General features: G+C 43.1%; 1 protein-coding gene across 2 annotated transcripts in view; it reads left to right on the top strand.

The window, feature by feature from the left end:
• The window catches only part of LOC143804232 (calpain-13-like), a 191502-nt gene that overhangs the window by 127761 nt on the left and 45709 nt on the right, over nucleotides 1-18032 (top strand). For both annotated transcript variants that reach the window (XM_077282129.1, XM_077282128.1), the window contains 4 exons: nucleotides 383-445; nucleotides 12662-12719; nucleotides 13131-13201; nucleotides 14373-14441. In XM_077282129.1, coding sequence (XP_077138244.1) covers nucleotides 383-445; nucleotides 12662-12719; nucleotides 13131-13201; nucleotides 14373-14441 — 261 coding nt within the window. The remainder of the gene's footprint in view (nucleotides 1-382; nucleotides 446-12661; nucleotides 12720-13130; nucleotides 13202-14372; nucleotides 14442-18032) is intronic.

The raw sequence follows: 18032 nt of genomic DNA, 5'->3' as shown, positions 1-18032 counted from the left end.
TACAGGCAGAAATGTTTATTGTATTCACACACTGACAATACAAATGATAGGCTGAGAATAGCACGCGGGATGATATAAGCACAGAACTTTAGAACCAAACATCAGCTTTCTACTCCAGGACAGTTCCTCGGGGGAGGAGCATCCTTGGACCACACCCCTTTCCCCATTCTCATATTTGAGGAACCTTCTGCTCTTTTGCAATGTTACAGCAACATAGGGACATCTCTGTTTTATGTACGAGGAAAGACATTTTTCAGGACTTCCCTGCAGTAATAAGTATAGGAGAAACCATTATTGATGGCCACTTTTTCAGTTTATCATAGTAGCTGCATAATAGTTGTAATATTTTCTCTTAATACTTATTTTTCTTCCCCACATACAGGCTGTTTTAAAAAGATATCAAGACGGGAACTACGATAATATTTTTGCCCGTTATGCAAATCAGGTGATTATATTATTTTTGAGTCCAACTTCTTCGTTGTTGGGGTGGACACATGAGTAGTGGCTCCAATAATTGTGTTGGCAGCAACAACATTTTTTTGTAAATTTCCGCAGCTATGTGTGCATTTTTTTTGCGGGTTAACCTCACACTTTGCAGTGTTGACTGATCAGGGGCCCTCACTTGTGTCTCGGCTGCATCATTTATATGATTTCCGTTGCCTTTTTATATTGTATCTGCCCATGACATCACTATTCTCCTGCCCGTGATGGCACATTGGGTAGTTCCAGTTGATAATTTTTAGTGTTTTTTTTCCCCATGGTGTTCGGGACGGTCATTAAGGTGAATGGATTGTGTCAGATGTAGTGATGAGATGGAGGAATAACATGATACATTTGTATCCAGTCTGGACAATCCTCTGTGAGCTGAGCAACCTGGAAACCACATTGATACATTTTACCTGCACTGATACAATGTAACAAACTATCAACACGGAACAGAGGATTGTGCTGCTGATGTACTTATCTCACAGAGGATTGTCTACACTAGGCCTAATTGTTACAAACGCTCAGCTGATTAAGACCAGATCAGTTTTTAGCCATTGCATGTAAACAATAATGTTTCCAGCCTCTGACAGCAAGCAGAGATCTTGTCAATTAAACAAAAAATTGATAAAAATTACTTTTTTTTTAATCTGTGGTTTAAGAATTACTAAAATTATTCTTCAGGAGTGAACCACTCCTCCATTTTCCAGCTTCCTGCTTACAATGGCGGGGGGCTGCGTGTACTTCATGATTGACAACTTAGGGCTCATCTGCGAGAAAAATGGTGAGTGCAATCTGGCTCATCTGCGATTTTTTTTCTGAGCTCAGATCGGGCAGCATGCTGCGATTGGCATGATATCTCGGATGAGACTCGCCAATGCAAGTCAATGGGTGTGATTAAAAAAATCGCACGACACTCGGACCATGCAAGTGCTGTCCGATTTTTACACTCCCGTGTCCTTGAAAACTCCACATTTCATCTGCCGCGTACGGTAAAATCGCAGCTTGACAAGTTAGAATAGGATAGAATATAGATGTGCCAATTCTAACACTTAGCCTTGCTCTTCCCACTTGTCCTGCTGCAGTGGCAAGTAGGGTTGAGCGAAACGGGTCGATCATTTTCAAAAGTCGCCGACTTTTGGCTAAGTCGGCGTCTCATGAAACCCGATCCGACCCCTGTGCTTGTCGGCCATGCGGTACGCGACTTTCGCGCCAAAGTCGCGTTTCAATGACGCGAAAAGCGCCATTTCTCAGCCAATGAAGGTGAACGCAGAGTGTGGGCAGCGTGATGACATAGGTCCTGGTCCCCACCATCTTAGAGAAGGGCATTGCAGTGATTGGCTTGCTGTCTGCGGCGTCACAGGGGCTATAAAGGGGCGTTCCCGCCGACCGCCATCTTACTGCTGCTGATCTGAGCTTAGGGAGAGGTTGCTGCCGCTTCGTCAGAAGCAGGGAGAGCGTTAGGCAGGGTCCACTAACCACCAAACCGCTTGTGCTGTAGCGATTTCCACTGTCCAACACCACCTTCGGTGTGCAGGGACTGTGGAAGCTATTTTTTTTTTTTTTTCCCCTCAGCGCTGTAGCTCATTGGGCTGCCCTAGAAGGCTCCGTGATAGCTGTATTGCTGTGTGTACGCCACTGTGCAAACCAACTGCTTTTTTCAAAGCACATATCCTCTTGTTCCTTCCTTTCTGCACAGCTATCTTTTTTGTTTGTCCACACTTTTTATTTAATTTGTGCATCAGTCCACTCCTATTGCTGCCTGCCATACCTGGCTGAGATTACTGCAGGGAGATAGTAATTGTAGGACAGTCCCTGTTTTTTTTTTGTTTTTTTTGTGGGAGATTAAGATTGGCATTTCTGCTACAGTGCCATCCCTGTGTGTGCCATCTCTCACTGAGTGGGCCATAGAAAGCCTATTTATTTTTTCCGTGATTTGTGTTCTAAATTCTACCTCAACACAAAAACACTACATCAATCAGTGGGAGAAAAATATTGGCCTCAGTCAGGGCTTGTGTGCCACTGCTGTGTGTGCTATCTCTCATTCAGTGGGCTATAGAAAGCCTATTTATTTATTTATTTTTTTTCTTATTATTTGGTTTCTAAAGTCTCCCTGAAAAAAAAAAAAAAAACATAAAAAAACAGTGGGAGAGTAATATTGCCCTTTCAGCTTGTGTGCCAGTCTTGACTCCTGGGTGTGCCACCTCTCTCTCTCATTCAGTGGGCCATAGAAAGCCTATTTATTTATTTATTTTTTTTCTTATTATTTGGTTTCTAAAGTCTCCCTGAAAAAAAAAATAAATAAATAAAAAAACAGTGGGAGAGTAATATTGCCCTTTCAGCTTGTGTGCCAGTCTTGACTCCTGGGTGTGCCACCTCTCTCATTCAGTGGGCCATAGAAAGGCTATTTTTTTTTGTGGTTTTTTTAATATTATTTGGTTTCTAAAGTCTCCCTGAAAAAAAAAAATAAATAAATTAGGTGGGAGATTAATATTGACATTAGTGCTTGAGTGACAGTCCTGCGTGTGTGTCATCTCTGTGATTTTGTGCCACAGAAAACAGAGTGTGTAACATTGTGCCTGATTTTCCTTGTGGTCTCACCAACCTGTTAAGGGATATTGAAATCATACTGAAGTTATAGCTCACCGTGTAAGTTGTTTGACAGCAACAAATAAAGTTACTTTGGTTAAGATTTTAAAACAATGAGGAAGTCTGGTGCAAGAGGTCGTCGTGGGCGTTCATTGTCAGCTGGTAATGATGGTAGTGGTAGTGGAGCATCAGGTGGTCGTGGGGATAAAAATATTCCACCTAAGTCTGGAGCTGTGGAGCCAGTTTCGTCGTCAGGCTACACAAGGCCTCGAACGCTCTCTTTTCTGGGAGTAGGAAAACCGCTTTTAAAGGCGGAGCAGCAACAGCAAGTTTTGGCTTACATTGCAGACTCAGCCTCTAGCTCTTTTGCCTCCTCTTCCGAAACTGGTAAATGTAAAAGCAGCGCGTCGCTTGTGGATGTTCACGGTCAGGGACAAGTCGCTTCCTTGTCCTCCTCAGCAAAAACTACAACAAGAGAGAAGGATGCAGCAGGCGACACAACGGGTCACTCCATGGAGCTCTTTACACATACCGTCCCTGGCTTAGAAAGTGAAACATTTAACAGGCCATGCCCATTACAAGTAGATTCTGACATGGAGTGCACTGATGCACAGCCACAGCCAGAGTACTATGCTGCTCCTTTGACTCAGACCACCACATTGCCCTCTCAGGGTACAGATCCACAATCAGACCCTGATGAGACTATGTTGCCCCGCCACGAACGCTATACCACCGACCGACACAGTGACACAGACGAAGTTGCACACGAGCTCGAAGAGGAGGTAATAGATGACCCAGTTATTGACCCCGATTGGCAGCCATTGGGGGAACAGGGTGCAGGCGGCAGTAGTTCAGAAGCGGAGGTGGAGGAGGGGCCGCAGCAGGCATCAACATCGCAACAGGTTCCATCTGCCGGGCCCGTATCTGGCCCAAAACGCGTGTCAAAGCCAAAACCTGTTGGAGGACAGCGTGGCCATCCGGTTAAAGCTCAGTCTGCAATCCCTGAAAAGGGATCCGAGTCTAGGAAGAGTGCAGTCTGGCATTTTTTTAAACAACATCCAACTGATCAGCGCAAAGTCATCTGTCAAAAATGTTCAACTAGCTTAAGCAGAGGTCAGAATCTGAAAAGTCTAAATACTAGTTGCATGCATAGACACTTAACCACCATGCATTTTCAAGCCTGGACTAACTACCAAACGTCCCTTAAGGTTGTAGCACCCTCGGCCAATGAAGCTAGTCAGCAACGCAACATCCCTTCCGTCACTGTAAGGCCACCATTTTCCGCACCACCGGCAGTATCTGTGCAGGTTTCTTTGCCAGCCAAAAGCAGTCAGGGTCAGGGAACCACCAGTTTTGTAGGAGGAAATATTGCATCTAGGGCACCGGCGGAAACAATACCGTCTCCAACCGTCTCTCAGTCTGCCATGTACACCGGCACACCCGAAAGTTCCACGATCTCCAGCTCTCCAGTCCAGCTCACCCTACATGAGACTCTGGTTAGAAAAAGGAAGTACTTATCCTCGCATCCGCGTACACAGTGTTTTAACGCCCACATAGCTAGACTAATCTCGTTAGAGATGATGCCCTACCGGTTAGTTGAAAGCGAAGCTTTCAAAGCCCTGATGGAGTACGCTGAACCACGATACGAGCTACCCAGTCGACACTTTTTTTCCAGAAAAGCCATCCCAGCCCTGCACCAGCATGTTAAACAGCGCATCGTCCATGCACTCAGGCAATCTGTGAGTACAAAGGTGCACCTGACTACAGATGCATGGACCAGTAGGCATGGCCAGGGACGTTATGTGTCCATCACGGCACACTGGGTGAATGTGGTGGATGCAGGGTCCACAGGCGACATCAATTTAGGGACAGTTGTGCCTAGCCCACGGTCTAGGAAACAGTTGGCTGTAGGCGTTCGCACCCCCTCCTCCTCCTCCTCCTCGTCCTCCTGCAGAAGCTACAGCTCTTCCACAGAACACAGTCTGCCAACCACTCCATCGGCAGATGACACTGTTGCACACCAGTTGTCCCATTATGGGCCAGCTACTGCCAAGCGTCAGCAGGCTGTATTGGCTATGAAGTGCTTGGGCGACAACAGACACACCGCGGAAGTTCTGTCCGAGTTCTTGCAACAAGAAACGCAGTCGTGGCTGGGCACAGTAGATCTTGAGGCAGGCAAGGTAGTGAGTGATAACGGAAGGAATTTCATGGCTGCCATCTCCCTTTCCCAACTGAAACACATTCCTTGCCTGGCTCACACCTTAAACCTGGTGGTGCAGTGCTTATTGAAAACTTATCCTGGGTTCTCCGACCTGCTCCTCAAAGTGCGTGCACTTTGCTCACATATCCGACGTTCGCCTGTACACGCCAGCCGTATGCAGACCTATCAGCGGTCTTTGAACCTTCCCCAGCATCGCCTAATCATAGACGTTGCAACAAGGTGGAACTCAACACTGCACATGCTTCAGAGACTGTGCGAACAGAGGCGTGCTGTTATTTATTTGTGGGAGGATACACGGGCAGGCAGTAGGATGGCAGACATGGAGTTGTCAGGTGTGCAGTGGTCTAAGATACAAGACATGTGTCAAGTCCTTCAGTGTTTTGAGGAATGCACACGGCTGGTTAGTGCAGACAACGCCGTAATAAGCATGAGCATCCCCCTAATGCGTCTGCTGATGCAAAGTTTGACGCACATAAAGCAGCAGGCGTCTGCACCAGAGGAAGAGGAAAGCCTTGATGACAGTCAGCCATTGTCTGGTCAGGGCAGTGTACAGGACGAGGTAGCGGGCGAAGAGGAGGTGGAGGACGAGGAGGATGATGGGGATGAGTATATTTTTAATGCCGAACCTTTCCCGGGGGCACAGGAAATTGGTTGCGTGTCACGGCCGGGTTCTGGTTTTTTGAGGGACACAAGTGACGTAGATTTGCCTGCAACTGCCCCTCAACCAATCACAACCGGAGATTTGACAACTGGAACTTTGGCCCACATGGCGGATTATGCCTTACGTATCCTAAAAAGGGACACACGCATTACGAAAATGATGAACGATGACGATTACTGGTTGGCCTGCCTCCTTGATCCACGCTATAAAGGCAAATTGCAAAATATTATGCCACATGAGAACTTGGAACTAATATTAGCAACCAAACAATCAACTCTTGTTGACCGTTTGCTTCAGGCATTCCCAGCACACAGCGCACGTGATCGTTCTCACACGAGCTCCAGGGGGCAGCAGACTAGGAGTGTTAGGGGTGCACACATCAGAAGTGGCATTGGACAGAGGGGTTTTCTGACCAGGTTGTGGAGTGATTTTGCTATGACCGCAGACAGGACAGGTACTGCTGCATCAATTGAAAGTGACAGGAGACAACATTTGTCCAGTATGGTTACTAACTATTTTTCATCCCTTATCGATGTTCTCCCTCAACCGTCATTCCCATTTGATTACTGGGCCTCCAAATTAGACACCTGGCCAGAATTGGCAGAATATGCATTGCAGGAGCTTGCTTGCCCGGCAGCAAGTGTCCTATCAGAAAGAGTATTCAGTGCTGCAGGTTCAATATTAACCGAAAAAAGGACTCGTCTGGCTACCCAAAATGTTGACGATCTAACATTCATTAAAATGAACCACAACTGGATTTCGAAATCTTTTGCCCCACCTTGCCCGGCCGACACCTAGCTTTCCTATGAAAGGCTCTTGCCTGTGAATTACTTTTCTAATGTCTAATTTGCTGCAGCTGATTGTACAGCATACGACATGTTTACACCTCCCTAAATGGCAAAACTCCCCACACGGGGCCGTGGTATCGCGACTTGGCGCAAGCACCCGTGAGACTGCTGTTTGTCTGAAGAGGTGGGTGTGCTCGCTTTTGGTTGACGGCATTGCTACTGGGTCCCTCATAGTACAATGTAGTGTCTCTGGCGGTGGTGGTGCGCACCCAACGTCAGACACACCGTTGTAACATGAGGGGCCCTGGGGCGGTCCCGCCGGCCTCTAGAGAGTTCCCCCCTACCCCAGCTCAAAATGTGCTCTACCACATGCAAAATTATGTCGCACAGCTCCACCAATCTTTAGTCTATTCGCTGACATCATTCAATGTCTGGCACTGACAATACAAATTTGTAGACATCTATGATGCAACTTAAAGTAGTCTGTGTCTGTGTCCTATATTGGCACCATTAAATAGTTACTGCCAAATTACTATGTCAGAAACTCAGCAGATGAGCCCACCCCTGTACCTAAGTATGCCACCTTTTTTTTTGTTTTGGTTGTTTTGCGAGACATTAACATCTATTTATATTTTGGGAGTACTGGGACAGACACTCCTTGCACTACTCCTCCACTCACCACCAAGCTGCCTGTGTATCCATGTAACCGCTGTAAAACTGCCATGAGCCTATTGTTTGTTATTTTAGGCCTTTGATAGCCTGTCTGCGGTCCCTACTTTAAATACTCCTCCACTCACCACCAAGCTGCCTGCCCGTGTATCCATGTAACCGCTGTAAAACTGCCATGAGCCTATTGTTTGTTATTTTAGGCCTTTGAAGCCTGTCTGCGGTCCCTCCTTCCACTAGTCCTCCACTGACCAGACCACTGCTGCCCGTGTACCCCTGGAACCAATTATAAAGTGCCTACAGCCAGCCCATTTTTTTATGTTAGGCCTTTGAAGCCTGTCTGCGGTCCCTCCTTCCACTAGTCCTCCACTGGCCAGACCACTGCTGCCCGTGTACCCCTGGAACCAATTATAAAGTGCCTACAGCCAGCCCATTTTTTTATGTTAGGCCTTTGAAGCCTGTCTGCGGTCCCTCCTTCCACTAGTCCTCCACTGACCAGACCACTGCTGCCCGTGTACCCCTGGAACCAATTATAAAGTGCCTACAGCCAGCCCATTTTTTTATGTTAGGCCTTTGAAGCCTGTCTGCGGTCCCTCCTTCCACTAGTCCTCCACTGACCAGACCACTGCTGCCCGTGTACCCCTGGAACCAATTATAAAGTGCCTACAGCCAGCCCATTTTTTTATGTTAGGCCTTTGAAGCCTGTCTGCGGTCCCTCCTTCCACTAGTCCTCCACTGACCAGACCACTGCTGCCCGTGTACCCCTGGAACCAATTATAAAGTGCCTACAGCCAGCCCATTTTCTTATGTTAGGCCTTTGAAGCCTGTCTGCGGTCCCTACTTTAAATACTCCTCCACTCACCACCAAGCTGCCTGCCCGTGTATCCATGTAACCGCTGTAAAACTGCCATGAGCCTATTGTTTGTTATGTTAGGCCTTTGATAGCCTGTCTGCGGTCCCTACTTTAAATACTCCTCCACTCACCACCAAGCTGCCTGCCCGTCTATCCATGTAACCGCTGTAAAACTGCCATGAGCCTATTGTTTGTTATGTTAGGCCTTTGATAGCCTGTCTGCGGTCCTTACTTTAAATACTCCTCCACTCACCACCTAGCTGCCTGTGTATCCATGTAACCGCTGTAAAACTGCAATGAGCCTATTGTTTGTTATTTTAGGCCTTTGATAGCCTGTCTGCGGCCCCTACTTGCAATACTCCTCCACTGACCACAATGCTGCCTGGAGTGCCTGCCTGTGTATCCATGTAACCGATGTAAAACTGCCATGACTGCCTACTGTTTGTTATTTTAGGCCTTTGATAGCCTGTCTGCGGCCCCTACTTGCAATACTCCTCCACTGACCACAATGCTGCCTGGAGTGCCTGCCTGTGTATCCATGTAACCGATGTAAAACTGCCATGACTGCCTACTGTTTGTTATTTTAGGCCTTTGATAGCCTGTCTGCGGCCCCTACTTGCAATACTCCTCCACTGACCACAATGCTGCCTGGAGTGCCTGCCTGTGTATCCATGTAACCGATGTAAAACTGCCATGAGTGCCTACTGTTTGGTATTTTAGGCCTTTGATAGCCTGTCTGCAGCCCCTACTTGCAATACTCCTCCACTGACCACACCAATGCTGCCCGTGTACCCCTGGAACCTATTTAAAAGTTCATAGAGCCTAGTTATATATTTTATTTACTATTAATAAGGCCATGATGGACTACGCTGTACCACGCTACAAGCTAACCAGTCGACACTTCTTTTGCGAGAAAAGCCATCCCAACCCTCCACCAGCATGTAGAAGACCGCATTGTCCATGCACTCTGGCAATCTGTGAGTACAAAGGTGCACCTGACAACAGACGCATGGACCTGTAGGCATGGCCACGGAAGATTACGTGTCCATTACGGCGCAATGGGTTAATGTGTTGGATGCATGGTCCACAGGGGACAGCCTACTAAGTCTGTCTGCAGTCCCTAATTCAAATTGTCCTCCACTGTCTAAATCGGAGCTTCCACCTTCTGGCTTTCGGCCTATAGTATCAGAAATTAAACTGCATTTGGCCTTCAACTTTGGTTAGGGCCTACTAACGGCTTCTGCCCCTCCCTGGTGTTGTCCTCAACTAAATAAAGCTGAGCTTCAACCTTCTGCTCCAAATTACCATTTTAAAAAATGCAATAGGCTTTTCCGGCCTACTAAAGGTGTCTGTCTGTGTGCCCCTGCCTGGTGTTGTCCTCAACTAAATAAAGCTGAGCTTCAACCTTCTGCTCCAAATTACCATTTTAAAAAATGCAATAGGCTTTTCCGGCCTACTAAAGGTGTCTGTCTGTGTGCCCCTGCCTGGTGTTGTCCTCAACTGAATAAAGCTGAGCTTCAACCTTCCGGCTCTCATTAAGTGGTTTTTAAAAAAAAAAATGGTGGTTAGGGCCTACTAACGGCTTCTGCCCCTCCCTGGTGTTGCCCTCAACTAAATAAAGCTGAGCTTCAACCTTCTGCTCCAAATTACCATTTTAAAAAATGCAATAGGCTTTTCCGGCCTACTAAAGGTGTCTGTCTGTGTGCCCCTGCCTGGTGTTGTCCTCAACTAAATAAAGCTGAGCTTCAACCTTCTGCTCCAAATTACCATTTTAAAAAATGCAATAGGCTTTTCCGGCCTACTAAAGGTGTCTGCCCCTCCCTGGTGTTGTCCTCAACTGAACAAAGCTGAGCTTCCACATTCTGGCTTTCGCCCTATACTATCAGATATTAAACTGCATTTGGCCTACTAGTGTGGTTAGGCCCTTGAAACAGTGTCTGCTGCTCTTGGGTTTGCTACTCCACTGAACAAAGCAATGCCGCCTGTTTAGTCCTGTTACCAATTTTGAACTGCATTTAGCCTACTTTATTCTTTGGCCCTATATCTGTTTCCTCCTCATCCTGCCCATTGCCCAGCCACTGCTAAATGAGTCTGCTGGTACATTGACCTAGACCACTACATTCCCCTTGTACTCTACACAGCCAGAATCTGACCCTGCTGAAAGTAAGGTTCCCCTTCCCGCATGTTATACCACCTTACACAGGGACAAAGAGGAAGGTGCAGATGAAAGTGCAGGTTCCTTCATCAGGTGGGGGGGCATACTCGTTGGCGACGTCACTGGCACAGGGCCCCTCAGAGTACGCAAAAGTGTCGCTGCTGGTGGGAGGCGCCCCCGCCATGCAAACACACCGCCGTACTTTGAGGGGCCCTGTGCCAGTGCCAATGCGAACGAGTGGGCCCCCCCCCTGCTTGCTCAGGATCACAGCACTTGCAACGTTTAAATACTTACCTTTCCCTTCAACACCGCCGTGACGTAGTCCGCATTTCCTGGGCCCACGAAAAACTTGAGCCAGCCCTACTCCCCCCACAACTTTCCCCCAATTCCCTATGCCCAACTATTATTATACAGTTAATTAAGATTGGCAAGCTTCAGAAACAAGAATGGATGTTTTTGGCATTAAAATGGGCACTGTAGGTGTTTTCCTGGCCTCCACTCACTGCCGACTATGCTTCCCCATTGACTTGCATTGGGTTTCGTGTTTCGGTCGATCCCCGACTTTTAGCGATAATCGGCCGACTGCACTCGACTCGACTCTGGACAAAATCGGGTTTCCCAAAACCCTACTCGATCTTAAAAAAATGAAAGTCGCTCAACCCTAGTGGCAAGTGAAGTGATAGTATTGAGGTTGATGTCATCTTTGTATTGTCAGATGCCATCAAGCCCAGGGGTTAGTAATGGAGAGGCATCTATAAGACACCTATCCATTACTAATCCCATAGTCATGTTGTAAATAAACACAGACACCCAGACTAAAGTATTTTATTTGAAATAATAACAGACTCATTTACTGAATTAAAGTGAACCAAAAACACTTACACTCATCTCAACGCCCAATCCACTGAAGCCAATGTCCCCTGTAAAAGGGTTAAAAAAATAATCAACCATATTCCTCACCTCCCCGACTAGAAGAAAATAATCCATTTGTCACCCAACTTGTCTAGGACTGCTACATCTAGATGGCAGGCTGAATTGTTACACGTTGCGACATGAGCTGTGCTCATGGTGATGTGATAAAGTTGATCAGAGTTGCAGTGCTGTCAGTGAGGTCATCTGAATTCAGAGTCAATGAACTCAGCTCAACTTAATGACGTCAGCGAGGGCGCCGTTAGAACTTTTTCTACAGCGCTCGTTCTGACGTTGATTGGTTAATTTTAATTCAATAAAGGAGTCTGTTATTATTTTAAAATAAAAGACTTTATTCTGGGTGTTGTTTATTTACAATATGAATATGGGGCTAGTAATAAGGGCATCTTATAGACTCTTCTCAATTACTAATCCTTGGGCTTGATGTCAGTTGCAAATACAAATGTGACATCAACCCCATTACTATCACCCCACTTGCCACTGCAGCAGGGCAACTGGGAAGAGCTGAGGCTAAGTGCCAGATTTGGCACATCTTATGGATGCATCATTTCTGGGGTGGCTGAGAGCTGATGGTTTTAGTCTGGGAGGGGGTCAATATCCATAGCTCCTTCCTAGGCTGTTAATATCAGGCCACAGCTGTCTGCCTAGCCTTTGCTGGTTAGTAATTATAGAGGGACCCCACTTCACTTTTTGGGTGGTGTCCTTCATTTTAATATCCAGTAAAGGCTAAGTATACAGCCATGAGCTGATATTAATAGCATGGGAAGCTCCATGGGTATTACCCCCTTCCCAGGCTATTAGCATCTGCCCCCAGCTGTCCACTTTCCCTCCGCTGGTTAATAAAATGTCAGGTGGGCCACACGCCATTTTTTTTTTTCAGAAAAATTTCTTTATTTAGTAGTAAATACATGTACAGCAAGCCACATACACAAAACAATGGTTATATATCTCACTCGTATATTTCCTTTGGTGAACAGCAATCTTCAAGTGTGACCACTTGAATTATATCTGGAGATTTTGTGCCTGTTGTCCCTATGATAACACTTCCCGTCTCAATGTTATATGATAGCATTAAGACTAATTAACCAATCAGATCTCTTGTTTCATACTTTATGCTAAACAAACATCTGCTGGATTCTGATTGGTTGTTGTGAGGTCTAAGGACCCAGTAATATCACTGAATTACTGTATACCAGGAACAGGAAGAGTTGTCACGGGGACAAAAAAGCTCCTACTGTAATAATTGTAGGTGCAGATACTTAAAGGCGCAGTCATATAAATTAAATGTTGTAAAAATCTTTTTAATTTTTCCTAGACTTCAGAGATGTACGCGGAGCAGCTGCAGATGCTGCTGAATGATATGGTTATCGCAGGTCAGTCTATGATCTATTGATTTCTCTGGTGCATGGATTATTGGCCACACCCCTTCCAGTCAAAGACACGCCCATTTTAAAGGTCCAGACCTTAGGACAACTTACTGATTGTTTCCACCTCTAGTCAATGCTTTACAACTGCACAAATGATTGCTGGGAATGGATGAAACTAGATCTCATGCCCCCACACCTCTGACTTTCCCCTCACCCTCTGCAGGCTTGTTTTATACTCCAGAGCTGCATTTACAGTTCTGCAGACTTCAGAGCTGAAATCTGCCTTCGTGATGATGATTTTGGACTTTTCCTCTCCAACCAGTTAAAATATTTTCTCCTGCAAGCCGTCATGTTACATATTTCAGTTTAGCTCCAATGTGTACTTCGTGATAATTCTTCTTCCCTCCTCGTTGACAGATCAAACCTTCGTAGCTGACAGAGGACAATTCAGCCTGGACTCATGCCGAGGGATCCTAATGCTGATGGATGTATCTTTTACTGTAGCCCAGAGTTGTTTCCAGAGAATGTGATTCTGCCTTATTTCATAAATAATACCGCCATACAGTGACTAATTGAGGCTGCTCTCCAGCACCCAGGAGAAAGGAAACATTCTGTCCGGAGGGTTGTAGGATTGATTCTTCTCTCCTTTGTGTCAGGATCTACTCACACTTATTAAAAAAGATGTACAGGACAGCGGATGTACTACACCTGGTGAGGTGTTATACCGCTATATAGTGCATGTAGAACACTGATACGCATGGTTAATAGTAACGGAAGATAGTGTCGGTTAGTAAATGGGTTAATGACTGCATCATTATGGAGGAAGGAAATAGAAGGGTTGGTGGTTGATAACCCAGTGGTTGAGAGTGGGATGGTATAATGACTGCCTCCCTGGTGGTCTAGGGCAGACATGTGCAAATTGGGTTCCACAAGCCACATCTAGGTCTAGGGCACAGGAGTGGTTAATGCTTCCTTGGTGGTCAACCATAGTGGAGGGGTTAATGGATGCCTCTGTGGTGGCCTTGGAAAGAGAAGGAGTAAATGGCAGTTTCCCTGGGGGTCTAGGGTTCTTAAATGATTGCTGGCTGCTTCATTGATGGAAGAGGCACATACAAGGCTCATGCTTTGGGGAACGGCACCGGCTTCTCCTGTAGTCCTCTTACGCTATGAAGGCATCCACAATAATTGCACATAACTCATTGAATATTCAGAGCAGTCACGATTCTTGGCTACAAGGACTTTATTTTGGCACCGCGGGTTTGCTCGCATTTATTCAGGGAGTAGAAAACTGCACTATTAATAGAGGTTCATAATAAGACATAGAGCGTCCCTGTCTCCCTGAAATACTCGGCTTCATCTGTGGTGTGTGCTACAAAATATGATACATTGCTCCAGCTGCTGCAGAACCTCTTCGGGAAGAGTGAAGTGAGACTTTTTATTCATTCGTTTACTGTAGCATTAGATTTACTGAGACCTCTGTGTGTGAATGTAATCTAAGGAAAAGAGCAAACGTATGTGAAACAAAATAGAATTGTAGGAACCGAGATGATACAAAGAACAACTAGTGAAACACAATGTAACACAAATGTAAAGTACGTTCACCGATGTCACAGCACCATCAGGTGGACGAAAGAAATATGGCACTTAACGAAACCTTAGCTGAATGCTAACGGGAGACTCAGTCTGAACGAATTTGGCCGCTTATGGAAACGTCTGAATATGTGCAAGGTAAAATAAACCTCCGCTACATAATAACTGTCTGTAATTTATAGATGAAACTAAACCCAGTATTTCTCAAGGTCATTTCTGAGCTATAGTCTTACAAATAGGAAGCAGTATTATAGTAGTTATATTCCTGTACATAGGGGCAGTATTATAGTAGATATAATCTTGTACATAGGGGCAGTATTATAGTAGTTATATTCTTGTACATAGGAGCAGTATTATAGTAGTTATATTCTTGTACATAGGAGCAGTATTATAGTAGTTATATTCTTGTACATAGGGGGCAGTATTATAGTAGTTATATTCTTGTACATAGGAGCAGTATTATAGTAGTTATATTCTTGTACATAGGAGCAGTATTATAGTAGTTATATTCCTGTACATAGGGGCAGTATTATAGTAGTTATATTCTTGTATATAGGAGCAGTATTATAGTAGTTATATTCTTGTACATAGGGGCAGTATTATAGTAGTTATATTCTTGTAAATAGGAGCAGTATTATAGTAGTTATATTCTTGTACATAGGAGCAGTATTATAGTAGTTATATTCTTGTACATAGGAGGTGTATTATAGTAGTTATATTCTTGTACATAGGAGGTGTATTATAGTAGTTATATTCTTGTACATAGGGGCAGTATTATAGTAGTTATATTCTTGTACATAGGAGCAGTATTATAGTAGTTATATTCTTGTACATAGGAGGTGTATTATAGTAGTTATATTCTTGTACATAGGGGCAGTATTATAGTAGTTATATTCTTGTACATAGGGGCAGTATTATAGTAGTTATATTCCTGCACATAGGGGCAGTATTATAGTAGTTATATTCCTGTACATAGGAGCAGTATTATAGTAGTTATATTCTTGTACATAGGAGCAGTATTATAGTAGTTATATTCTTGTATATAGGGGGCAGTATTATAGTAGTTATATTCTTGTACATAGGGGCAGTATTATAGTAGTTATATGCTTGTACAAAGGAGCAGTATTATAGTAGTTATATTCTTGTATATAGGGGGCAGTATTATAGTAGTTATATTCTTGTACATAGGGGCAGTATTATAGTAGTTATATGCTTGTACAAAGGAGCAGTATTATAGTAGTTATATTCTTGTATATAGGGGGCAGTATTATAGTAGTTATATTCTTGTACATAGGGGCAGTATTATAGTAGTTATATTCTTGTATATAGGGGGCAGTATTATAGTAGTTATATTCTTGTACATAGGGGCAGTATTATAGTAGTTATATTCTTGCACATAGGAGCAGTATTATAGTAGTTATATTCTTGTACATAGGGGCAGTATTATAGTAGTTATATTCTTGTACATAGGGGCAGTATTATAGTAGTTATATTCTTGTACATAGAAGCAGTATTATAGAAGTTATATTCCTGTACATAGGAGCAGTTTTATAGTAGTTATATTCTTGTACATAGGAGCAGTATTATAGTAGTTATATTCTTGTACATAGGAGCAGTATTATAGTAGTTATATTCTTGTACATAGGAGCAGTATTTTAGTAGTTATATTCTTGTATATAGGGGGCAGTATTATAGTAGTTATATTCTTGTACATAGGGGCAGTATTATAGTAGTTATATTCTTGTACATAGGGGCAGTATTATAGTAGTTGTATTCTTGTAGACAGGGGAAGTATTATAGTAGTTATATTCTTGCACATAGGAGCAGTACTATAGTAGTTGTATTCTTGTAGACAGGGGCAGTATTATAGTAGTTATATTCTTGTACATAGGAGCAGTATTATAGTAATTATATTCTTGTACATAGGGGCAGTTTTATAGTAGTTATATTCTTGTACATAGGAGCAGTATTATAGTAGTTATATTCTTGTACATAGGAGCAGTATAATAGTAGTTATATTCTTGTACATAGGAGCAGTATTTTAGTAGTTATATTCTTGTATATAGGGGCAGTATTATAGTAGTTATAGTCTTGTACATAGGGGCAGTATTATAGTAGTTATATTCTTGTACATAGGGGCAGTATTATAGTAGTTGTATTCTTGTAGACAGGGGAAGTATTATAGTAGTTATATTCTTGCACATAGGAGCAGTATTATAGTAGTTATATTCTTGTACATAGGAGCAGTATTTTAGTAGTTATATTCTTGTACATAGGGGCAGTATTATAGTAGTTATATTCTTGTACATAGGAGCAGTATTATAGTAATTATATTCTTGTACATAGGGGCAGTTTTATAGTAGTTATATTCTTGTACATAGGAGCAGTATTATAGTAGTTATATTCTTGTATATAGGGGCAGTAATATAGTAGTTATATTATTGTACATAGGGGCAGTATTATAGTAGTTATATTCTTGTACAAAGGAGCAGTATTATAGTAGTTATATTCTTGTATATAGGGGGCAGTATTATAGTAGTTATATTCTTGTACATAGGGGCAGTATTATAGTAGTTATATTCCTGTACATAGGAGCAGTATTATAGTAGTTATATTCTTGTATATAGGGGGCAGTATTATAGTAGTTATATTCTTGTACATAGGGGCAGTATTATAGTAGTTATATTCTTGTACAAAGGAGCAGTATTATAGTAGTTATATTCTTGCATATAGGGGGCAGTATTATAGTAGTTATATTCTTGTACATAGGGGCAGTATTATAGTAGTTATATTCTTGTACATAGGGGCAGTATTATAGTAGTTATATTCTTGTAGACAGGGGAAGTATTATAGTAGTTATATTCTTGCACATAGGAGCAGTACTATAATAGTTGTATTCTTGTAGACAGGGGCAGTATTATAGTAGTTATATTCTTGTACATAGGGGCAGTATTTTAGTAGTTATATTCTTGTACATAGGGGCAGTATTATAGTAGTTGTATTCTTGTAGACAGGGGAAGTATTATAGTAGTTATATTCTTGCACATAGGAGCAGTACTATAGTAGTTGTATTCTTGTAGACAGGGGCAGTATTATAGTAGTTATATTCTTGTACATAGAAGCAGTATTATAGTAGTTATATTCTTGTACATAAAAGCAGTATTATAGTAATTATATTCTTGTACATAGGGGCAGTATTATAGTAGTTATATTCTTGTACATAGGGGCAGTATTATAGTAGTTATATTCTTGTACATAGGGGCAGTATTATAGTAGTTATATTCTTGTACATAGGGGCAGTATTATAGTAGTTGTATTCTTGTAGACAGGGGAAGTATTATAGTAGTTATATTCTTGCACATAGGAGTAGTACTATAGTAGTTGTATTCTTGTAGACAGGGGCAGTATTATAGTAGTTATATTCTTGTACATAGGGGCAGTATTATAGTAGTTATATTCTTGTACATAGGGGCAGTATTATAGTAGTTATATTCTTGTACATAGGAGCAGTATTATAGTAGTTATATTCTTGTACATAGGGGCAGTATTATAGTAGTTATATTCTTCTACATAGGGGCAGTATTATAGTAGTTATATTCTTGTACGTAGAAGCAGCATTATAGTAGTTATATTCTTGCACATAGGAGCAGTTTTATAGTAGTTATATTCTTGTACATAGGGGCAGTATTATAGTAGTTGTATTCTTGTAGACAGGGGAAGTATAATAGT

Source organism: Ranitomeya variabilis, chromosome 2, assembly GCF_051348905.1.
Source record: "Ranitomeya variabilis isolate aRanVar5 chromosome 2, aRanVar5.hap1, whole genome shotgun sequence".
NCBI classification, from domain to species: domain Eukaryota; kingdom Metazoa; phylum Chordata; class Amphibia; order Anura; family Dendrobatidae; genus Ranitomeya; species Ranitomeya variabilis.
This window is presented reverse-complemented; position numbering and strand designations above follow the sequence as displayed.